The sequence below is a fragment of the Mustela erminea genome, chromosome 1 (genome assembly GCF_009829155.1).
Source record: "Mustela erminea isolate mMusErm1 chromosome 1, mMusErm1.Pri, whole genome shotgun sequence".
In the NCBI taxonomy this organism is placed as follows: domain Eukaryota; kingdom Metazoa; phylum Chordata; class Mammalia; order Carnivora; family Mustelidae; genus Mustela; species Mustela erminea.
Window position 1 is genome coordinate 86941108 of NC_045614.1, and position 25186 is coordinate 86966293.

The window sequence follows — 25186 nt, forward strand, 5'->3', positions numbered from 1 at the left end:
CAAGGGCTGACTGTGTTGGAGCAATTCGCTGGTGTAGGCTGGTTTAGGTGTTGATTTGGGGGGTTTGCTTCATTTTGACAGAACATCTGAAGTTCTGATTCTGATCCTTATTAACGTAGATATACCAATGTAGATATATCAGAAATGACTAAAAAATTTTTTGTAATGGGAAAAGACTCACACAGCTTCCCTCTTTATTTGCCTACTCTCATGGAAACCAGGGATTTAATATACAACCTTGTCCCACTATATTAATTTTCTTCCACCACGTAGTTTGCTAATATAGCATAATGGTTAGGAACTCACATTCAGGGGACACCTGAGTAGCTCAGTCAGTTAAGCACCTGCCTTTGGCTCAGGTCATGATCTCCAGGTCCTACGATTGAGCCTTGAGTTGGGCTCCCCATTGGACAAGGAGTCTGCTTCCCCTTCTCTCTCTTCCTCTGTCCCCCTCCATCCACTTGTGGTCTCTCTCAAATAAATAAATAAATAAATAAATAAATAAATAAATAAATAAAAAGAACTCACATTCAGAAGCCTAACTAGTTTAAAAGCGTCACTCTGATATTTACCACCTATGTGATCTGGGGCAAGTTATCTGACCTCTTTGTGCCTCTGCTTCCTTCTCTATAAAATTAGAATAATAATAGTATCTATTACTGTCATAAAGATTGGATGAACTGGCATGCCTGGTGGCTCAGTAGGTTAAGCATCTACCTTCTGCTCAGGTCATGATTCTGGGGTCCTGGGATGGAGTCCCTCATCAGCATCCTTGCTCAGTGGGGAGCTTCTCCCTCTGCCTGTAGCTCTCCCTGTTTGCACGCGTTCTCTTTCTCTGACAAATAAATAAATAAAATCTTTAAAAAAAGAGATAGATGAATAGAAGTAAAGTGTTTGGAATAGTACCTGGTACTTAGAAAACACCCTATCAGTATCAATAATTACTGTCATTGTTGTTACTTATTAAGTCAGCTTCATTCAGACCAACCCCAAAATTCAGTCAACCTGCCTAAGAGATTAAGTGTTGAATGCATGAACTATTGTGCAGATACTAGGGTTAAAGGGGAGCAAGCCAAGCTTAAGCAACATTGCTTAGTGGACAGACATCTCTGCAAGAATGCACAAGTGAATTAGAGATATATGCTGCCATGCTGAGCCATGTGAATACAGGCCCAATAGAAGCTGAGGCACCTACCTTGAGATTTAAATGGAATTGGCTCAAACCCGGCCTACATACAGTGGGACTAGCACAATGTCTCTTCCTATCCCTCTGGGAATTCTGAGATTATGATTTATGCTTTCCCAGGTCACTTCTGGTGCTAAGCTTCTGTTCCTGCTGAATTACTTCATCTGTGGATTGCCCTACTGTCCAGTATGCCTTCCCTGGCTGTACCACGTTGCTATAGAGAGGGAAAAGAGATCCCTTCCTTGATATCCCTCAGAAAACATCACTGGTACAAAGCTTTTGTGTACATAGTAGAATCTTACTAAAGGTTAGGAACAATAGAGTGACATTATGTCACTGAGTCACAGACCAAAGATTCACAAATCTTCTACCTCTTAACCCTTTTCCTAAAAGTGCTTTGACTGACTTCATTTATCACCAATTTCAGTCAAGGTTCTTTGTTACAAACAATAGCCACAGAAATTTTGGCTGATTTAAGCAGGAAAGGAATCCCATAGAGGACTGAAGAACCAGGTTGGAAGTCTGTGTCTCCAGAATGGCATGCAAAATCATGCTGCGGAATTGGTCCAGTGAAGAAGCTTCACTGTCCCTGCTGGGCAGTGAATTGCATGGCAGCTTGCACAACTGACAAGAGTAGACAGTGCAGCTCTAACTAATGCCATGGCTGCTGCTGCTGTTGCCACCCTTCTTCAGAATGTATCCTCTATAGTCCCTGCTTTGTGACATCATTAGTCCCCATCCAAAATTTAAGGCAGGTGCATTTCATTGCTGTGGTGTAGGTCACGTGCCCAAGTCTAGCTGCAAGACAGGCTGGGAAAGCAGACTCTCCCCAAATCCATCCATGCAAGTTGTTTATTGCAATGTTCTCTATGCCAGTGCTTCCTGAACTTTCATGTGTTTGTGAACCATCTGGAGATCGTGTTGAAATGCAGCGTCTGATTCAGTAAATCTAAGATAGGGTCTGAGATTCCACCGTCCCCAGGTGTTGCAAAGCTGCTGGTCTGAGGACAACAATTTGAGTAGCAAAGCTCTATAGTGAAGATTTTCAAATGTTAGTTGCCTATTGAAATAACTTGAGAAATACTTTAAAAAAAATACTGATGTCTGGGTCTGACCCCCAGCTGATTTAACTGGTCTGAGGTAAGGCCTGGGAATATAAACCCCTAAAATCTTCAGATGATTACAATGTACTCAGATTGCATCTTTCACTTTAGGCTTCAACTTCTTGTCACTTTTCAAGGTGAGCTCTTTTTTTAATCAAATTGCAAAATGTCCATTTTTCCAGCCTTGCTGGATTTCCCTTTCAAATTCAATTACTCTCACTTATTATGCAGAACAACTTGACACTCCACCCCTTAGTTCCTTGAACCTAACTTTACACATCCAAAGATTAAAAGAATTCTCCTAGTCTAGCCCTTTCCAAAAGTATGTAACCTGTTGCTCTGGAAGAGTGTGATCTGAAGTGATCCTTGGGTGGTGTTTTTAAATTTTAATAGTTATTTATTTTGGTGTGAGTTGTTTAAAAAAAAAGTAACTAACACAATAAATGTGATTTCATAAATACTACTGCTTAGGATAATAAGTCATCTTTTAAAAAATTAGGTAAATAATGATATAGAGATTCAGAGCAGATACAACAAAAATCTTGAAAATGGTGTGTAAATGAATGAAGTTTGAGGGTGCTTATATGAATTATAAGGCTTCTGTTAAAAATCCCAGGCTTTAGGAATATAAAAAAACTGGCAGAGAAATTAATATCAGCCTTTTTCCCTCTTCCTTCCCTTCTAGTCCTTGCAAGATAAGGAAGCAATATAGAGATTTATTTCTGAATTTATATGACTTATGCTACCAATCCTAATACATTAAAAATGGCTACTGATCTCAATAACGGCTACTGATCCTAAATACCAATTTTTTTTCTATTAAGTGAAGATTTCATAAAGTTTCAAAGTAATACCACCAACATTTGAAAAAGTCATAATCTAGTCAAAAATAACTATAAGAATTGAAAACTGTGAGAATTAAAAATAGGTTAAATTCTTTAACCAGTTAATCTTTAACAAGAAAGGTGAAAAAAATTATAAATTTTATTATTTATTTTATTATTTTTTTTTTGAGAGAAAGAAAGTGTATGTGAAAGAGAGCAAGCACATCAGGGGCTGGGGAGAGGGAGAGGCTGAAGCAGATTCCCCACCAAGCAGGGGGCCTGATGTGGGGCTTCACCCCAGGACCCTGGGATCATGACCTGAATCAAAGGCAGATGCTTAACTGACTGAGCCACCCAGCTGCACCCAAGTGAAATTTTTTAGAATTGTTGAAAGTTCATCCACAAACCCACAAAGCCAAAAAACTCCTAGGCAGAAGAAAATTTTCAAACTGCCCCAGTGACATCATTGAGAACTTTTTAGAACACCAAAGCAAAACAGATCTTAACCAGTATATTAATAGATTTTGCAGTAGCAAAAAAACTAGAAGATGATAAAATAACAGATTCAATATTCTGAGAAAAAAAGACAACTGTAAACCTAGAATTATATATCTAGTCGAATTATCTTCAATGATCAAGAGCAAAATAAAAGTAGTTTAGGTGGGGAAAAATCTGAGCACATCACATTCTCATTAAAGGAAATTCTATAGAATTTACTTTAGGCACAAAGAAAAGAATCCAGAAAGATCTGAGATATACAAGGAAATGGTAAAATAGTTTTACAAATATTGGTGGGTCTAAAAAATATGATGTCTAATTTATAGAAGGAAAATTAATAATAATAGTTTATAAATTTAGAGGGGTGGTACAGAGTTAAAACATCTTAAGAGCTTTGAATTATTTGGAGTAAAGACATTAGTTTTAGACTTTAAGTTTACATGCTAAAATAGTAGAATCACCTTAAAATATGCAGAGTATATTGCTCCAAGTGAATAGTGTGTTAATATTTTTCATTTTGAGGGTATCTCAAAGGGTCCTTTCTTATGAGTATCATGTTGAGCCTTTTGTGGAACTATCCTTCCAGGTTGGCTTTATGTTTGTCTCTGGAAGGAATTCCAGACCCCTTGTCCGAGATCTTTTCTGGGAAGAGGAAAGGGTTGGGGAATCAATTACTAAGTTTTGAGATTCTAACAACATGTAAGTGCTAAAAATTAAACTCCAAATTCTTACAAAATGCAGGCAATGGGTTTCAAAATTTCATCAGAGTTAAATAATTTTTTTCTTTTCATCTAGAAATGGGACAAGCTTCCCCATCTGGTTATCTACTGGGTGTTTTATATTTTCCCTAATCTATCCTTTTCCTGAGGATTATGTCTTTCAGGGACAATAGCTTTCTGTAGTGTACTCCCTTCCTGCTCCCACCTTGAGCTACTTCAAACCCTTATCTTCTGCCCGTATACTTCTGGACCTCTAGAGACTAACAACATCCTGCCCACATTGAGGATGGCCAACTAAATGGTAATCCTAAATGGTTTGCCTGGGACCTGGTTCTCTGGGTTTGGGGTTTTTTCCAGGGCAAAAACCAAGAAGTTTTGTTGGCATTTTACACCCCAGTCCCCATACCTAGGGCTAGAGAATAATCAGTATAAGAAGTAACTACTATCGTTTTCAGTTTCAATTTCTGGCATATTCATATTTCCCTTCATTTCTTATGGGTTTGGCTAACTATTTAAAATAAGGCTAGTTATTATTTTATCCAGTAATGCTAGGTGTTGGTAGTGAGAAAGTTTTCAGGTTACAGAAGTCCACCACTATTCCAGCTCACCAAGTGACATTTTTATGCTTTTCATCAGTACAAAAGTAAAGTTTGAAGATTAAAGTCATAGCTGGCTATCCTGTGAGTAAAGAATGCTGGCGTGGTTCCCAAACGTGTGTTATTTGCTCCACCAACTGCCCTACAGCTCACCCTTGCTCTAGGCCTTGTTTCTCAGACCCTGAGAATGTTCTAGAATTCTCTAAGCAGGCCTAGTTTCTTCCTGTAAGGCCTAGAAAATAAACTTTCGCCTTTACAATTTAAAACTCCCTGAGGTTAGAAATGTTCGCCTGTTTTCTGGAATTCTGTATCTGTGGTACCTGGCTGTAGTCGCTCAATACAATCAGAACATTTCTTGGAACTGGTGAACGACCTGAACAACCAAATAGGCCTGCCCTGTTTTTCAATCCAACTCCATCTACTTCAAACTTGGCAGAAAAGCGCCCAAGTTTGTGGACTTTGGGGGTAACCTTCCATGTTTTTATAAGCTTGGTTCTATTTTCTTTTTCTGTAGGCATTTAACTGATTTTGGGGGTTGATGATAGGGTAATCGTGATCCGGCTAATCCTACGCGTTCAGGGCGCCATTTTGAAATTAGAGCCTAGACGCATCAAAAAATTTTTAATTTTAACATATATTTAAAGATGTATATTCATTTCAAGTGCGCCTCAAAGGCATTTTCAGGGTGACACCTGTGTCGGGGGGGGGGCGGCGAGGGAAGGTCTGTCGGTCTGTCTCACGTCGGTACTTCCTGGCTGCGGAGAGCCGGCCCGCGCGCACCCCCTGCACACCCCCGATCGGGGAGCCGGCATCCCCCCTAAACCCCCCCACTGGGGGCGGGGGGCTGCCACCCATTGGCTGAGGCGTCTACCACGAGCCCCGTACCAGGCGCAGGAGCCACCTCCGGGAGCCTCGCAGGCCACGCCTCAGTTCGCCAGCGCCCCTCAGCCTCGCCACTCAGCTCTTAGGGCTCCTCGGCCTCACCGCTCGCCTTTGATTTTCCTCAGTCCTCTGACTTTTATCCCTTTGCCCAGTCAAAGCCGGGCAGTGCCACGAGAAGACCCCACAGCAGCCCCACGAGTGGTGCCAGAAGCGCCGCCTCCGCTCCTCCTCGAGCCTCACCAGAGGGAACTGCTAGCTGCCGCCATCATGGTGAGCTGAGGAGAAGGCCTAAAGGGCCCACGCCGGGTTGGATCCTCCCGGGTGGTGGAAACTCAGCCTTTCTAGCGCTGTGCCAGAGGGGGGCTGAAAGCGGGGTCACCCCCTTCCCTTCCTGGGTGCACCACAGACAAGGCCTGAGAGAGGAGGTCGAGGCAGCGCAGAGGGGTGGAGGAGGGGCGGCATGCCAGCGGGTGTCGCAGTGGGTGGAGGCCCTGAGGGCTCGCTGTCCCACCCGCTGCCTGCCGACCACGTGCCGGGTCGCGGCCTTCACGCCGCCCTGCCTGCCTCCCGCCGTGGCGGGCTGGGTTGTGAGGGGGGGCCCTTGGAGTGGGCCTCTGGGACTCAGTGGGGGGAGGGGGGCACCGCGCGCCCGCCCCACCCCCACCCTGCAGGCCTCTCTTCCCGCGCTTACCCTGTGGGGGGGAGGCAGCGCGTCGTCCGCGAGATGGCGTCAGGCTGCCGCCTACCGAACGCCCGCTGCCACCGACTCTCTGAGGGAGTCGCCTTTTGACTTGGAGGGCCGGAGTTTCCTCGACTAAGGGTTCCTTTCTGGCGGGTGGGTAGGGTGGGGGTGGGATGGGTGGGCATGTCGGGAGCGGTGCGCTCCTGCGGGAATCCGGCGGCGGGTGGGACTGGAGAGCCTCCGTGGCGACCCCTCATTCCTGGCTTGGCGCTGGGGGCTCCCTCGTGCGGCCACTAGGGACGGCAAACTCGCCGACGCCATCATCTGCGCACGAGGTCGGGCCCGCCTGTGCTCCTCCCGGACCGCGGCCCTGAGCAGTTGACAGGTTTTGTGCTTAGGAGGGACCCTTTTTCTCTCCGGATAAACCAAGAATTTCGACATAACGTACCTACGGTAGTACTACCTCTTTGGGGTGTACGTTTATGCTGAGTTTGGGTAAATGTAGAGTTGATTCACCACAAGATGCTACACTTTTAACCAACCTTACCTCACAGATGTATTATATACTGTGTGGATTTATAGTATGATCGTTAGTCTCCAATTTTTGAGCTAAAGGGAGGAAATTTATGTAGTTTATATTCCTATATAGAAGTACTAAAATGAAAATGTATAATTATACATATTATTCTGTAGTGATTATTTGTGTTACATCGTTATCCATATTACTAATTACTTAATAACCACTGAGTTACTATAAAAAAAATTCCAGTATTTTTTTTCACTATATTTTTAGAGGAAAAGGGGGAGATGCTAATAGCTGGGGTTTTTTTCCCCCTGATTATAACAGTAGCATATTAACTCATTTGAAAGTAATTAGTGTAAGAAAATATTGTCCCAACACCTCTAACCACTAGTCAAGTTTTTGCTGTATGAATACCCTTCCAGATTGTTTTTATGCATGTATTGCATTTAGATAGGTGAACTTTAATTTATAGAATTTGGACCATGTCACATAATACTGTTATTTTATATCCTCTATCCTTCACCTAATATAATGGACCTTATTTCAAAGATAAAATGATTTTAAATATGTAATGTTAAGACTGTAAGATTATATCATCATTTATTTTTATCAAATTCCCTTATAATGAATACTTTTTCTGTTTAAAAAACAATACTGTCGTAAGTATATTTGTGCAAATGTTTTGGCATGCCTGTTGCATTAGTTCCTTGAAATTAATTGCCAGGAGTGGAAACAACTGGGTGAAAGGTTGATGCCCATTTTAAAACAATTTTAAATTACGGTATATCCTTCCAAGTTACTCTTAATGGAACCAGGTCCCAGTGTGTAGAGAGTATGTAGAGTGATCTCTTCTCCACACTCTTTCCAATGAGAGTTGTTACAGTTTTTGAATTGCCAAACCAATAGCTGGAAAATATGTTTTAATGAGTTTTTTTCTTTTTGATCATTAAGTTGAAGTCATTAGTTTTCAAAATTTCGTTCTCATAAATTCTTAACGCACCTTTCTATTTGGATGTTTATCTTTTTTAAAGGATTTTTAAGAACTCTTACAAATTCTTTGTAATTTACAGTGGTTGTACAGAGTTGCCTTTATTTCCTACTTATACTGGAAGTGGTGGATTCATTTTAAGCCCCATGTTAGCTTAAAATTACATCAACAGAAGATTCTTCCCTTTTATTTAGGTTTTAAAAATTAAAAAATGAAAAAAAATTTTTTAAATGAATGCTGTATTTTTTTTTAAAAGATTTTATTTATTTATTTGACAGAGAGAGATCACAAGTAGATGGAGAGGCAGGCAGATAGAGAGAGGGAAGCAGGCTCCCTGCTGAGCAGAGAGCCTGATATGGGACTCGATCCTAGGACCCTGAGATCATGACCTGAGCAGCTTAACCCACTGAGCCACCCAGGCACCCCTGAATGCTATAGTTTTTAAAATGCTTTTTCATTGGTGAGTTACAGTAGTAGCTTTCCTAAGAATGAACCATCCTTGAATTTTCAATATTAGAGATTGAGGTGGACCATTTTGATAAGGTTTTGTTATTGAGGTGTTAGTTTTGGAAAATGGTTTGAGTAATTCTCTTTTCCTGTCTTTTCTCTGGAATTTTTTTTCAGTTAAAGTGACTGATATTTTTTAAAGTTTCTTTATTTAAGTGATCTCTGTACCCAGGGAGCTGAAACTCACAACCTTGAGATCAAGGGTCTACCAACTAGGTACCCTTGAATTTTCTTTCTCCTACCCTCTGTCTTCTGTCTACCATTGTTTCTGTCTTGTGCCCTGCACACGCACAAAAAATCGGTTTCTTTACAGTTTGAAAAAACTCCCAGTGGAACTGAGCCTAAGAATCAAGTATTCTTTCCTTTCTTTAGATTGTTTTTTAAAATTCACATTTTTCTAGCAAGTTGACTATTTCATCAAGATTTCCAAATTTACTTCCAGAGAGTTTTTACATAGCATTATCTTACAATCTGTGGTCATAGCACCTTTTTCAAGAAAAATTTATATTTATGCTTTCTTGCCCATTTTCTTGCTAGTTTGATTTATTGTTTGGATTCTCCCCCACCCCCCTGCCCCCAAGAGTCCACTCTTGGATTTACTTAGGAGGTCTAATTCTGATTTTCATTTCCTATTTCCTTTTAGCTTTTCTCTTTATTAGCTGCTACTTTTATGGATAGAATTTTGATGACTACAAATTGGACCTTTTTTGTAGTCAGTTTTAGATTTCAGTTTGCTTGCATGTAGATATAATAGTTGAATGAAATAATGTTAGTTGACAGCCCAGGAGCTTTAGTAATGATACAGCTTTTTTCCGGCTTTTAGTTAATTTTGTCATTTTGTTATCCAGGTAGAACAGTGAATATATTACTATAAATAGCAGTGATGAGTATTATGTATATGATGGCCTCCAAGTTCCGCCCTATTTAATTTCCTAGCCTTACTCATCTCAAAACCCACCAACTCACTTGAACGTATAATTAAGAAAAATAACTTATTATGTTAAATTTGCTTTAAATTTATTTTCTGTATACTATTGATGGTTAAGGTGAATACTTTTAACACCAAACTTTTTGCTTTAGCCTAAGCATTTATTTGTGGAGTGTTTTTAGCAATAGTTTAAAAGTATTAAAAGTTGTTTATTGGTTGTGGATGTTGTATATATAAATTGTATATTAATCATATGTATAAATTATAATTATGTGTAAATAAACACACAGTAAAAGTTTAAAAATCCCTTAAAAATCAGTCTTGGTAAAAACGGAATACTTTGCTTACTTTGTTAGCTTTGAGTGCCCCCTGCTGGCTGAGGACTAAGACAGGCTAGTGCCTTAAGATGTTAAGCCACTAGTAAAATGATTCGATGAATATTACATTTAATTTCTCAATTAACCAAACTGAATTTGAATAAAGCAATCCCAAACCAAACTTCCTATAATATGCAATGGACTTCCCCCCAAAATTATTGTTTAGTGTGTCAAATATCCATTTTACTTCTATAAATAGAATATGAGAATCAGAACTTTGCTTTTCAATTCTGTACACACTATCACAGAGTTTCTCAACCATGACTCTATTCACATTTTGGGACAGGTAATATCTTGCTGTGGGAAGCTGCTTTTGCATTATAGGATGTTTATACTGTATTCTTGGCCTCTACCACCAGATATAAGGAGTACCCCTTAGCTGTAACAATCAAAAATGTCCCTGGACCACAAAATCTCCCCTAGTTGAGAAATAATACAGTATCATAACTGTTCATAATCTGGCACAGATTTCTGGCCTGGTACTATATACCTCCAAATTAAAATACATTAATCCATTGTCGTTCATGGATAGATAATACTAAACAGTTTGTCAAATAGAAAGCTATCCAAAGTTCATCCACAGATGAAGGGGAAATTGAGGAGAAAATAAAGTCTATAAGAATTTCAGAACCACTGTTTTATTTGTTTTGACTTCCAAAGGAGCTAACTGAAAAGGATTGGTAATTTGTTTATAGTGAAGGGAAATCTAGTTAAGTTTCAATAGTTCAAGATATGTGGCTTATGTAATACAGTCCCATGTAGAAAAAACTAAAAACAAAAAATGAAAAAACTTTAGCAATAAGTTTTTATACTACTACCTTGTCATGAACTAGTACTATAGTAGAGTTACAGGAAAGAATTAGGAAGTACCCAAATAGAAACACATAAAAGTAAGTACAGTTGACTTTTTTTTTTTTTAAGATTTTTATTTATCTGATAGAGATCACAAGTAGGCAAAGAGGCAGGCAGAGAGAGGAGGAAGCAGGCTCCCTGCTGAGCAGAGAGCTTGATGTAGGGCTTGATCCCAGGACCCTGGGATCATGACCTGAGCCAAAGGCAGAGGCTTTAACCACTGAGCCACCCAGGCACCCATATAGTTGACTCTTGAATAATATAGGGTTTAGGAATGCTGACTCACCTTCCCTCCACACAAACTCAAAAGTTGGCATGTAAATTTTGACTCCCCCAAAACTTAATTACTAGTAGCCTACTGTTGATTGGAAGCCTTACTGATAACACAAACCATTGATAAACACAAGTTGCAAGTTATATGGATTATATACTATATTTTTACAATAAAATAAGCTAGAGAAAAAATATTTAGAAAATTATAAGGAAGAGAAAAGTGGATTTACAGTACTGTACTGTTTTGTTTTGTTTTTTAATCTGTGAATAATTGACCTGGACAGTTCAAATCCATGTTTTCAAGGGTAATTGTATGTGCACAGATTAATAGAGAAAAATGCAAACACATTTGGTGATGGGACAGTTCAGATTTCATCTCTAAATAGTACAACAATTTGTAGAATCTTAAATTTATCAGTAACTTCAAGAATTCTAATTCAAAAAAATACTCTAGTATTGTTACTAATTTCTCTAAAAATCACTGTGCTCCCCTTTTAAAAAATATGTATCCATTGCTTTTTTTAATCTTATTTTTCTCCATAACAGGAAATATAATAGGTTTCTCTCTTTTGTAGTCTTTTGTATTTCCCTTTTAAAATCAATAGGCACTTCATAAATGAACTCCAAATAAGTGGATATACCATAAACTAGTTCCTTAAGTTCCAGTTGAAATTAGTTGTTAATTAATAAAACATCACAAAATAAATAAATAGTAAAACTAGGAAAGAAACTTTTTATCCTTTTGGAAATAAATTCAAATAACAGGACACTAATTTATATTGGCATGCCACATTATACTTTATAAAACAGATTTGCAGATGTTATCTTCAGTCTCAAAGCAGTTTTCCCAGTTATAAACAGCTGCCAAATAAGTGGCTTCTAACTAAGTAAGGCAAATGAACCTTGATTCCCCTGACTAAATCCATTTTTCTTTCACTATGCTATATTACTTTTCCAACATATATATTACCAGTAAATTTTGCTTCAGAAAAATTTATGTTAATATTAGTATGGAAAGACTAAAGATAGAGGTCTGAATTAGAATCCAGAAAAATAATGAGTTTCATGTGTGGGTCTCTTTAACTGAAAATAAAGATAGTATCAAAGATACTATCAAAGATAGTATTTTCTATTAGCCCACTGTGAAAATTAGAATTATCAGTGGGACTTACTTGGTGTTATCGAAGAAGAAAAATATTATTTCAAAAGATGCTTTGAAAACCCTAGTACTAGAGGAAAAGATTGTAAGCCTTTTTCAGCAGGAGTTACGATATGTGAGCAAATAATGTTTTCATTTCTAAAGTAAATGCATGCTAACACATCGAGTAGTTAATTATAAAATCCATGTTAATTTTGGTGACTAGAAAGAGGAGGGAAAACAAATCAGTTTAAATCTTTGATGTGTATTTTTGAAAGGTTCATTTATATTTTTCAAAGATTTCCCATGTTTTTTAATAAGGCACTTAATAAAGGGAAAGTTTGTTTACTGGCATACAACAGGATGACTTTAAGAGCTATTTTTACAAATCTGAACTTTCCAGTTCACAAACTCAGTATAAAGTCAGTTTTCTACTCTGTGTAAGAGATGATGAGTAACACTGGTTTTAAGAGGGTCCTATATTCTTTTGTTAAAAGTTTTATGCTAATTTAGTTTAGTTTACTTCAGTTTAGTTTTAGAGAGGGGTGAGGTTCCAGAGAAGGAGAGGGAGAGAGAATCTTAAGCAGACTTCACACCCAGCAAGGAGCCGACATGGGGTTGGATCTCATGACTGTGAATCATAATCTTAACTGATTAAACAACACAGGTGCCCCTAGTCTGATTATTTTTAATCCTAAACCTAAACTGAGCTGTATTGCTGGCCAATTTACTGTGAAAGTAATTTTTATGAAAATATTTTGTATTTTAAATACAAAGATTTTATTTCATATATATGGTTTTTGCCTGAATGTCTAGTGATGATATCTACTTTCCAAATTATAGTCTGCTGCAAATCCTGAGACTCCAAACTCAACCATCTCCAGAGAGGCCAGCACTCAGTCCTCATCAGCTACAACCAGCCAAGGCTATGTTTTACCAGAAGGCAAAATCATGCCCAACACCGTTTTTGTTGGTGGAATTGATGTTAGGGTATTGTATATTTCATTTATTTAAAAAAATATTTAGTGAATAAGGAGGTTGGGGTTCTGTTATAAATATAAGGTTTTTTGGAACTTCATTCAGGTTTGGAATTAGGTTTATGTTTAACGTATAGAGACTAAAACTATCATTGACAAAGATCTGAAGGTGGTTTGGGGATACTTGGGGGAGATATTTCCACATCTTCAAATCTTATTTATAGCATGCTTAAAAACTTTGAATGTTGAGTTTTTACTCTTGAAGTCAAATTCTTCTCTATAGATGGATGAAACCGAAATTAGAAGTTTCTTTGCTAGATATGGTTCAGTAAAAGAAGTGAAGATAATCACGGATCGAACTGGTGTGTCCAAAGGGTAAGTACAACATGTTCACTGTGAAAATAAAAAATAACTAACCTAGAAAAATTCAAAATTTGTTTTCTTACACTTGTATAAATCTGTTGCTTTGTTCCTTTCTTTCATATAAAGGGTAAGTTTGTTGTCAGCTCTTCTATTTGTCATTTTTGCAGTGTTTATATGTAAATATTTTCTATCATTTATTTAAGTGGATTAATCAGTTTTATCCAAGAGTTATTTTCTTTTCTCTCTCTTTTTTTTTAAGATTTTTATTTATTTATTTGACAGAGATCACAAGTAGGCAGAGAGGCAGGCAGAAGAGGGAGGAGGAAGCAGGCTCCCTGCTGAGCAAAGAGTCCAATGCAGGGCTCGATTCCAGGACCCTGGGATCATGACCTCAGCCAAAGGCAGAGGCTTTAACCCACTGAGCCACCCAGGTGCCCCACAAAGAGTTATTTTCTATATGTATTAAACAGTATTTTAAATTTTAACCATCTTGCCTTAGATAATAAATTCAGGTTCGTAGATAGGAATTTTCTGTTAACAAATGATGTTTTACACTACATTAATCTTTACACATTCTGACATAGATTGGGGAAAAAAACAAAAAACAGTAATATTAATAGAGGATTGATCATGTACATCTAACAAATATTTATCTCAGTACATTCTTCATTTTTTATCATTATCATTTCTTTCAATCATTTCATGGAATATTAGAAGTTTTATACTATAATGCTGGTGATTTTTACACATTATTTATCTGTGTTTTTAGCTATGGATTTGTTTCATTTTATAATGATGTGGATGTGCAGAAGATAGTAGAAGTAAGTAATCTTATGGCAAAATCTCTTAAGTAGCTTAAGGATGCAATGCTTAGTGTTGTTTGAGTCCTGAATATATATAGCCTTGTATAAAATATAGAAATAACTTCCTGTTTGAAATCCAAACCTCGAGTAATCTTATGTAACTTGTCAGCCCTGTTTATTTGTAATTGGACATCTGGCTTCATGAACTAGAAACAGGAAAGGTTTCAGACAGAGTGTAAAATGTTTTGATCAAATTCCAAGACTCTTTTCAACACTTGAGTGGTGAGATGTTAAGATAGCTTCATGCTGATAAATTTTGATTGAGTATGTTGTTACTATTGATCTTCTCTGAGGATATAGATTTTAGAAGACTTGGGGTGTTTACCAAAGTCTCGAAAGTAGACTTTGAAAATTGATTTTAGTTTCGTTGTTTATTTTCAGTCACAGATAAATTTCCATGGTAAAAAGCTGAAACTGGGACCTGCAATCAGGAAACAAAATTTATGTAAGTAAAGAGGAGAGTTATTCTTTTTGACATGTATAACTTTTCAGAAAACTAAAAGTGGACTTTATTTTCATTTTATTCTTTAAAAAGGTGCTTATCATGTGCAGCCTCGTCCTTTGGTTTTTAATCCTCCTCCTCCACCACAGTTTCAGAGTGTATGGAGTAATCCAAACACTGAAACTTATATGCAGCCTCCAACCATGATGAATCCTATTACTCAGTATGTTCAGGTAAGAATTATTCTTCTTCCTTTATTTTTTAATGGTTTTGGAGATTTTTTATTGATGGGGCCACCTTAAAAATAAGCCAGTCTCACTTTTTAATCTCTGAAATGAGAAATGGTGGAATTTCCTTAAGAAGTGATATTACTCTCTGAATACTTTGAGTGATGGGAAGGAAATATGTTACTTTTGTTAGAAATCTTTTGTTCTTAATTTTGTTTCTTATACCAAGCGAAAATCTTCTGCTATATAGTTTGTAAACCTTTATCTTAGAACTGAACTCTGTAGCTATAAAAACATACTCATCTGTTTTTCCCTGCCATGCGGTAACTCCTAAAATATTTGAAGGCAGCTTTTCTTACATGTTTGGCAGTTCTAGTTATTCTTTATTTGCAGTGATTTTCAGATGCCTTCTCATACAGATTCCTGGCTTCTGGATGTGTACTGGATCTAGAATGGGGAAAGGTTTCTAAAGACAACTATATTTGTAAATTCTTTGTGTTTCTGGTATATAATTTGTTTGGTCCTGGTTTCTTTAAAATTTTAATGGGCTTTGGAATACTTATTATCTCCTATTGATGGTGAGTAACAATGATTTTTTTATTTCTTCAGTTTAAAAAACTTTTATTTCCAGGAAAAGAGAAATGGTAGTGAAGTAGTTCTGTAGTGTCTCTCATTAGTTTACATTTTCCACCTATCTGAAATGTAGGTTATATGTTCGTTATTTTTCTGGCTCTAAACATGGTTAGAAGAAAACCCCTACTTGTTCCTAACAAGTATTATTTACTTGGGTCTATTCATGTATGTATTACGTAGATGATTTCAATCAGTAAATATTGAAGGGTGTAAGACATTCTATTAGGGTTTTTTTTTCCCCTTCAGTTTTAGGTTAAATATGGCCTTTACCTTTTAGAAATGAAATACAGAGCCACTGAGTATGTAGGAGGACTACACATTGGCTACACATTACCCAAAAGGAATACAAAATTTCTTGAAAATGTTTTAACAAAGAAATAACAGGTGTATTAATATAACTTTAACATGGAAGTCTATTCTAATAGAACTTTATCATCAGTGTACGGAAGACACTTCTTAGTGGAGGCAAATATACAAGTAAGATAAAGATAAATGGGTAAAGTAAGTCACTTCCCTCAGTTATCTCTTCCTCCTCCCCAACCAAAAGACTTAACATTTGACAAAGAATTTTTCTTCATGAAGCCAGTCACTCCAATAGAATTCTGCATTTGTGTATAGATTTGTTTTCATACTTGGGTTGTATTGGGAATAATACTTCTTTTTAATTTTTAAGAATTTTGTTTGTTAATGCAGTTTCTCTATAAACTTTATTCTCAGGCCTATCCTCCTTATCCAAGTTCACCTGTTCAGGTCATCACTGGATATCAGTTGCCTGTATATAATTATCAGGTAATTTAAGAGGGAACAACATGATTTACTTGGGAATACTATTGAGGCCTTTATTCATATAAATTTTTGTAATAGTTTGTTTAGTTGAGTATGCTTAACATAAGGTAAAAAGTTAGAATAAGTCTAGGATTAGGACCTCTAGTTATTTAGAAAACATGGAATGTATTTTAATAGGAATATACTTATTAGCACAAAGTTTTGTCTTGTATTGTCTTAGAATATTTGCTGTCCTCTTCTGTATTTCAGCATACATTCTTCATCCTTGTTGTCAAATAGCTGAAATGTCCTGACTGACTTTTACAATTTCTTCTAGTGGGATTGGTCAAAATAAAATGATTACTCAATTCTTAGAGCATTGGATTCCAGTTATATTTGGTAGTGTTTATTTTAGCTGACTACTACAAGGGAGTAGGTCTCTGAATTTCTATCATAGATATGGCCATATCTGTGACCCATGACCATTATCTATGGTCATAAATTCAAAGCTATTATTTATTTTTTTCTGAAAGCCAACACAGAAAATTGAGAAAAACTTAGAGTTTATATATGAAAGTAACAAACCCTCAGGTATTAGAAACATAAAGTACTTTTTTCTTCCATTATGTTTCTGTTACTACAAGTTCAAGAATCCAGCTTGATAAATACTTCAACATTGTCTATCTTTCACATTCATGAAAATTTATAGGAATGGTTAACTATCTGTTACTGCCTCTCTCTCTCTCTCTCTCTCTCTCTTTTTAAGATGCCACCACAGTGGCCTGCTGGAGAACAAAGGAGTTATGTTATACCCCCGGTAAGGTGAATTAGCCAAACATATACTTTCTTTAATTTTTTATTATTTATTTACTTATTTATTTTTGGAGAGGGAGAGAGAGTGGAGGGGAAGAGGGAGAGGGAGGCTCTACACCCAGTACAGAGCCAGATGTGGGCCTCAGTCTCACAACCCCGGGATCATGACCTGAGCCAAAATCAAGAATCAGACACTTAATGGACTGAGGCACACAGCCACCCCTTTCTTTTCTTTATTTTAAAATCTTTTCTTATTTTAACTGTTAAATGTTTCTTTGCCTTTTGCCATCTCACATATGCCTGAGCATAATTATTTTTAAATTCCGTATCACATGTGTTTTTTATTGATTTCTTGTCAACGCCAAGTTTATTCTTTCATGCAAGAAACTGTGCTTTTCGTTTCTCAGATTGTTCTTAGGTTAAGACAATGGCTGCTCTGCATACAACAGGTGCTAAATTGTATATAATCCAAGAAAGATAGTATTAATACCTATGCTAATTGTAATTCAAAGAATTTAGAATTAGTATTGAAACTGTCTCTAGTTTTCTACCCGTAAAAACATCTGTTGAAGAAAAGCATATATTTTACTGTTAATACTGTTATAAGAGAAATAAAAGAGGCTGTTAGCTCTGAAACGTTGAGCCTTTACCTTTTTTTTTTTTTTTCCTTTTTTTCCTGGATTTACCTTTTATCAGGATTGGACCTTTGAATAATATAACATGAGTTAAAATTCTCAGGCACTGGTAAATTCTTATTCTATTACTACATGTTGGAGTGTCTTTCTTAGAGCCCTTCTAATCTAATTTTGTTGAAGCTTGGAAGACTTTTCAAATATAAGACTATTTTAGTGCTTTTCAGCTATTCAATTTAAAGTTTCTGAAATAATACAAAAATTACAACCCAACCCACATTTAAATGCTAAATATAAGCTTACCTAATTTGAAGAATAAATTGTTTAGAAATGTATCTAATGTACATCTCTTTAATTATACTTTTATTATAATTTAGGCTTATACTGCTGTTAACTACCACTGTAATGAAGTTGATCCAGGAGCTGAAGTTTTGCAAAGTGAATGTTCTGTTCATGAAGCTACTCCATCCTCAGGAAATGGCCCACAAAAGGCAAACATCTAATTTTGTTTATTGATATTTATATTTTCACAATTATTTTTTGAAGTTTTAATAATGGCCCTTTGAGATGTAAGCATCTTTTTTCAAATTTAAGTAGAGAAGCCAAAAATTACAGAGCTTAAGTTATTGACTAATAATTTGGCAGTTTTTATAAAAGTTGATGAAATTTTGGGTACCCCCAAGCTTTCAGTGTTTACATATAGTTTCTGAAAGAGTAGACCTTTTCTCTCTTATATTTTCATTGTTTTTAAAATCATACTTAAATAACTATTAATGTAATTGGTAGAATGCAGAAGACAGGTAGGTTTCCTCAAGAATCCTCACTTCAAAAGAGAGATTAGTATGAATTATACCTACCTTTTTTCCCATTTAAACATTTATTTAGCTGAATAGTAATATATAATTATTTATTGTATTCTCTCCATAATATTATATATGGTAGCAGCTCTCAGGAGTGGTGGAGTCACTAGTTATAACTGAAATACTGAAATAGGTGGAGTTGCTTCTTTTTTAATCATTAGAACAAACTACTAGCAGTGCGCTCTTCAGTGCTCCTATGTTTTTCTTGAGTGGGTGGGAATGTGGAAGTAGTTGATGTGATAGGAATGTATATAATAATATTGAAGGTTTCCCATTGGATTTTGTGAAATTTATCCTTGTGTTTCTCAATGGAAGAAGTTGTTGAGAACTACTCAACTACAGAGTAAAGAAAAAATGCCTTGATTTGAGTGATGAATAGTTAAAATTATCAGGTTTTATCCTGGATGTTTTTTCTTGGAATGTTGAAGTTCACTGTTTCTTATCTATCAGGAAAAATTAAAGAGCCTTGAGCAAATATCTGAGGGTTTTACTAAATTGAGCTTTACAACTAGTACTCTTAAGATTCTAAAAAATTTTATTTGATAAAAAGTTACTTATTGACATGTAATGAATTACATGAAAATGTAATATATTGTGAATTACATAGTATTTTATAGATTACATAAGAATTCTTCAGAAAGAAGCACATGTATTCGTTCAACTTTCTTTAAAAAGCTTGTTAAAGCGAGTAAAATATTGAAAATACTTCTCTTTTCAGAAATCTGTGGACAGAAGCATACAGACTGTGGTATCTTGTCTATTTAACCCAGAGAACAGACTGAGAAACTCTCTTGTTACTCAGGACGACTACTTCAAGGTATGACAGAATAATATACAGGATAAAAAGCATATCTGTCAGCTATGAAGCATCTTTTTTTCTGTGGGATATATGTTTTGAGATTACAAAGAGCATTTAATTGAACTCTTGGATTTGACTGTAACTCAGAAAACCTCTGTGAGTGAGTTTTACCTGGCTATTTTATGCTGCTCAAACCTTGATCTAGTGTAGTTTGTTCTTAGGGAAGAAATCTTTAGCAGAAGTTTATAATTGAAAAGGTTGTGAAAGAAGAGAGTTGAAAGAGAATATTGGCTTGACCAAATGGAAAAAGAGGAAATTTTAGGTGCATAAAGCAGAACATACCTCGGAGATACCTCAGGTTCAGTTTCATACTGGTGCAATAGGTTAAATATGCAATAAAGTAAGTCAAATGGATTTTTTTGTTTCTCAGTACATATAAAAGTTATGTTCACACTGTACTGTAGTCTATGAAGTGTGCAATAGCAGTATATCTAGAAAAAAGTATATATATCTTAATTAAAATATACTTTATTGCTTAAAAAAATGCTGTCATCTGAGCTTTCAGTGAGTCAGAATCACTGACCCTAGATCACCATAACAAATAATAATAATAATGCGTGAAATATTAAGAGAATTACTAAAATGTAACACAGAGACACAAAGGGAACAAATGCTGTGGGGAAAATGGTGCCAGTAGACTTTCAGTTCACTCTAATGGGGGAGGAATATTGTGCAAAAGAAAGTTTTTTTTTTTTATAACAGGTTTATTGAGATATAGTATACTACCATACAGTAAACCCATTTAAAACAACTCCATTTTTTAGTGTATTCACAAAATTGTGCAATCATGACCACAATCAGTTTTAGAATATTTTAATCCCCTCTTAAGCCATTAGAGGTCACTCTTGATTTCCCCCCAGGTCCTCTACCCCTAGGGAGTCACTAGCTTGCTTTTTTTTTTTTTTAAAAATAAAGATTTTCCTATTCTGGACATTTCATATAAATAGAATAATGCAATATGTGACATTTTGTGACTGGCTTCCTTCACTTAGCATAATGCTTTTAAGGTTCATCAGTGTTACAGTGTGTACTTCATCTCTTTTTATTTATGGATATACCACCCTTGTGTATTTATTACTTAAGAGACAACTTGGGTTGTTTCCCCTTTCTCTGATGAAAAATGCTGTGAACATTCATGGACAAGTTATTCTGTGGACCTATGCTTTTATTTCTCTTAAGTATATACCTGGGAATGAAACTGCTGACTAATAGTAACTATGTTTAACCTTTTGAGAAATTGCTAGAATTTCTCCAAAATGACTTATACCATTTTATATTCAAAGGGAAGTTTTTAACTATTGTTTTCTGTCTTAAAACAAGGAAAGGAGAATAGCTTTTTTTCTGCCTATGAATGGGCATAGGGTGAAACTTAAAGCCTTTTTAAAGGATATACTAAGGACTTCCTTCTTAATACAGAAGAAGAGCAGAGCCATAGCTGGATTAAGTTATTGTCATCTTCACAATAGGAAGTAAAACACATATAAAATTTTGATGTTTGTTCTCTTATTATTTCATTATACACAAGACAGTATAATTTAAAAGGAAAGAACTAGGGTTGTATGGCAGCCTACCTTGCCCAAAGTTCTGAAGGTTAAATAGGTAGTACTTAAATATGTTTGCAAAGCAAAAAGTACTCTTTAAACTTGAGTTTTCACCTGGTATTAGGCAAAAACCTTACTTTAAATCTTCAGTTTTCTGTTCTTCTGCTCTAGGAGTCAAAAGTTGGTAGTCTAAAGTTGTCTGGTATCTAGACCTCTTTTGATTGGCTAAATGTTATTGTTGTTTTAATTGAATTTGAATGTATCAAGGCAAGGTATATACTTTTCCATGTTGTCTTTAAAATCTTCACATCCTACCTGACCTCTCAAGATAACTTGAGTTTGTGACCACTTTTTTGGGCTTTAACCTAAATAGGATATTATCCTGTTGACAGATTGCAAAATTTCCAGAAGCCACTCTTCTTTATATGACAACTGAATTTAATCTTAGGAAAAGGGCACAATTAAGCTCTTAGAGAAAAGAAAATACCATTGTGTTAGTACTAGTTCATTCAGCTCCATTCCTTTTTATAAGACCTTACTTCCTAATATTTCACATCCACAGGCAACATAAAGTGAAAGGAAATTTTATGTATATTTTTTATTTATCTCTTCATTTCCTGAAGAATGATATATCTTGATCACAAGTTAAGGGTATGCCTTTAAACATAGCAAAATTTTTGTTTTTTTAACCAAAAAGCATAGTATTTCAGTTCGAAGTGGAGTGCTATACTCAAGCTGTGATTTCTACTAGATACACTCTGTTAGTAAAAACAGTACTTTTAAAAAATTACGTATGTTTTCCACCAGCTGTCTTTGGTGACATCACTGCCAAGTCATTAATTAAGAATCTTAATAAAATGACATTGACTCCGTCCTCTGTTTGAGTTTACTGAGATTTCTTTTTAAATTGTTGAATAAAACTAGGTCATTGGTATACTTGTTATCTTAAAGTTCAAGAAAGCTTCCCAGAAAGGATCATTTTTCTCTTGTTATTGATAGTTTTTTTTTAAATCCAGAATAAATGCTTTAAGTATTTTGCAACTGTCTTAGGTCATAGTGATAATACAAAATTTCCAATGAAGTAAAAAAGGACTGTTTCTGTCTTTTCTAGGATAAAAGAGTACATCACTTTAGAAGAAGTCGAGCAGTGCTTAAATCTGTTTGATCCTCTCTGCTAACTTTCTAGTCTCGTGGAAAGTTGCTGGTTTTGATTATTAAGAAGAGACTGAAAGTTTTCACTATTAGAGAAGTTTAATTCTGAAATTTTATAACTCACACTCAGACTTTCTTACATAAGTTGTGGTAGATTGCCTAGTTTTATTTTACATTGAAACTGTTCATTAGATATTTATTTAGAAACTGGTTCTGTGTTCAATATATAGTTGAAAGTAAAAAATAATTGAGACTGAAAGGAATAACTTTATCTGTAAGGATTTTTTTTAATTGAAACTGATATTTTAAGAGTTTAAAAGCAATTGCTGATTTTCCAAAAATTAGAAAACCTATTTTGAAAGGTCAGAATTTTGATAGTTTGAATTCAAGCATTTTACTTCTCCAACAAGTACTTGTGAACAGTACAATATTTACAGTATTGTTCTTTACATTTATGATTTGTCTCGAAATTTACCACAAAAGCAGAGTTTTTAAAACTGTATTTTTAATCAGTGGAACTCAATATATAGTTAGCTTTATTGAAGTCTTCCTTGTCTAAACCTAGTAAAAGAGAGTCTAAACAAACAGTCCAATCAGTGGGTCTTAAGTTTATTAGTTCAAAGTACTTGTTTTTTATCTAGAATCCACAAATAGATATCTTATTTGATTGGGATGCTAATTAGGATAACTAAAATTCTGGGCATAATTTTTTTAAAAATCCAAAACAAGCAAAACTTTACTAGGTACATAAGCTGCTTCTCAGTGAGTTACCATTCTCCTTTTTTCTTTATTTTTTTTTCCCTTGAAATGCTAAACTCAATGGCTGTATCTTAAATTGTGCAAAATACTGCTATTAAAGAATGCTGAAACTTTTTTTTATGTCACTTAAAAGGTTAATCAGAGTATCTGAAAGGAATTGTTTTTATAAAAACATTGAAATATTAGTTATTTGTTAAAGAGAGCAAATATATTTTATTTTTGCCTGTTAACCTATTATAGTTTCCTTTTTAAAGTAAAATATGTTTAAAAGAGTCAAAGTGGTTGTGTTTCAAAACCACTAAAGTTTTAAGTGTATCTCTAGAATATACTAGGACAGAGCTAACAATCATTTCTAGATTAGCTAGTCTCTTTGTTAGATGTTGTAAATCGTGACAGCTAGAGCACTAGAGCCCCTCTGCTGCCCTTACAGTCTTGATTTTCCAGTCTGTAGCACCATTCTTCCAGGAGGTTTGCTCCTTGAACAGATGATATAAAGAAGAGAAGTAGCAACTTGAACAGTTTGAGGGCTAAGCCTTGAAAAGGTAGCAACAGTACAAAGCCTTTCTAAGGGAAACACTGGATCAGCATCATTTGACCTGCCATGAAAATGAGTTTAAAGTGGCTTCCTGGCCTTTCTTTCATTGGTCCCTTCACTAAAAACATGGAGACTCTATTTAGCCCTAACGTAAGGCAACTACTGTGGGCCATATCATCAGTCTTCATTGTTGTTTTATAATCCCTAATAATTTTTACTCTGAATCTGAAGGGAAGAGTCTTTTAACGTAAGGATCCCTGAGAGGGCTTTCTTATGCCTCAGAATTTGAAAGTGCCCTGAAATTTGTCCTTTAAAAAATTCTCTGTACTTTTTTTGGGGTGTGCTATAACATTCTTACATGTATCATTCTGTGATTAAATTTCCAGGTTACTCTAAATGATACCTAAATTTGAAAGAGCCAATTCTAATTATCCCAATGTGACCTTAAGAAAAGTAAGAGAATAAACTTTATTTTTCTGCTTTTTTTGTTGGACTGAAGTATTTAAAAGAGTAAGGTAGAAATAAGAGACAAAAAGTCCTGAACCTTTCAAAATGGAAAATTAATTTTAAACTTATAAGTATGTTCCTATTTCCTATTGTTGAAATTGTTTTTGCATAAATGAATAAACAGAAATAAAGAAACTTTTTTTTTTCCCAAAATCATTTCAACCTATTTATTCATGTCATATCAGCTAAAGAGATAGTGGGGTGTTGGGTGGGTAGTGATGTGAAAAGGTTTAGATTCTTAAAATTCAAAAGTTGTAAATATTGTTCAATTTATTAATCTGATGGAGTTACTTTATGAAAGCAAATTTTGATACACTGAATTTTATTGCTCTCTTATGAAATTAAGAGATAGGTTTTTCTGAGAAAATAATCCCTTGTAGGTGAAGTTGGAAATGGTTAATGGGTTCCAGTGCCATGAATTAACAGAGTGGTGCCTAGTGAGAATGCTGGTAAGTCACATGTAACTATAGTTTCATGACCAGGGTCCCTCTCATTTTGGAGACTCTATATAAATATTTTGTGTACTGCATACTTCGGACCTCACCTCTGTGACCCTTATTTGGAAGTATTGCAGTTGTCTATGATAGGGCTTAAATTTTTCATGTTATATGTACCTCATATAGAGGATGTATCCAAAAGATCATTACTCAAGCTCCAGTACTCAGAGTTCTATAAACTAAAGCCAGAAAAGAGGAAATTCTCCCCTTTGGACACTCTTATGCTACCTTTCATAACTGACTCATTACTAGAAAAATAGATACTAAGTTTTTCTAAGAAGAAAAGTGCCTTCTGAATCACCAAAGATTAAGTTTTGATATTTCAAGTATAATTTGTTGAAGATTAGTAATCCTGAAATGTACATGTGTATGTATGTATACACACATACATATATACTGACCGTTTTTCAGAATATCTGATTAGCCCTGACTAAGCTAAATAAAAATGTATAACATTTTGAGACAGTAAAGCTAGACTACGTATATCTTAAACAGTTGTTTTAAACATGCCTGAAGGGGCACCTGGGTGGCTCAGTGGGTTAAAGCCTCTGCCTTCAGCTCAGGTCATGATCTCAGGGTCCTGGGATTGAGCCCTGCATCAGGATCTCTGCTCAGTAGGGCGCCTGCTTCCACCTCTCTCTCTGCCTGCCTCTCTGCTGCTTGTGATCTGTCTGTCAAATAAGTA

The 25186-nt window shown here is 35.6% G+C and overlaps 1 protein-coding gene across 1 annotated transcript; it reads left to right on the forward strand.

Annotated features, from left to right (window-relative positions):
• The first annotated feature begins 5642 nt into the window (after positions 1-5642).
• On the forward strand, positions 5643-24343 carry DAZL (deleted in azoospermia like). The gene is made up of 11 exons (XM_032332295.1): positions 5643-6078; positions 12920-13066; positions 13337-13428; positions 14186-14237; positions 14661-14724; positions 14815-14954; positions 16299-16370; positions 17113-17163; positions 18169-18282; positions 19370-19468; positions 22163-24343. The coding sequence occupies exons 1-11, from the start codon at positions 6076-6078 to the stop codon at positions 22214-22216; spliced, it is 888 nt and encodes a 295-aa protein (XP_032188186.1). The 5' UTR covers positions 5643-6075; the 3' UTR covers positions 22217-24343.
• Positions 24344-25186: the final 843 nt, after the last annotated feature.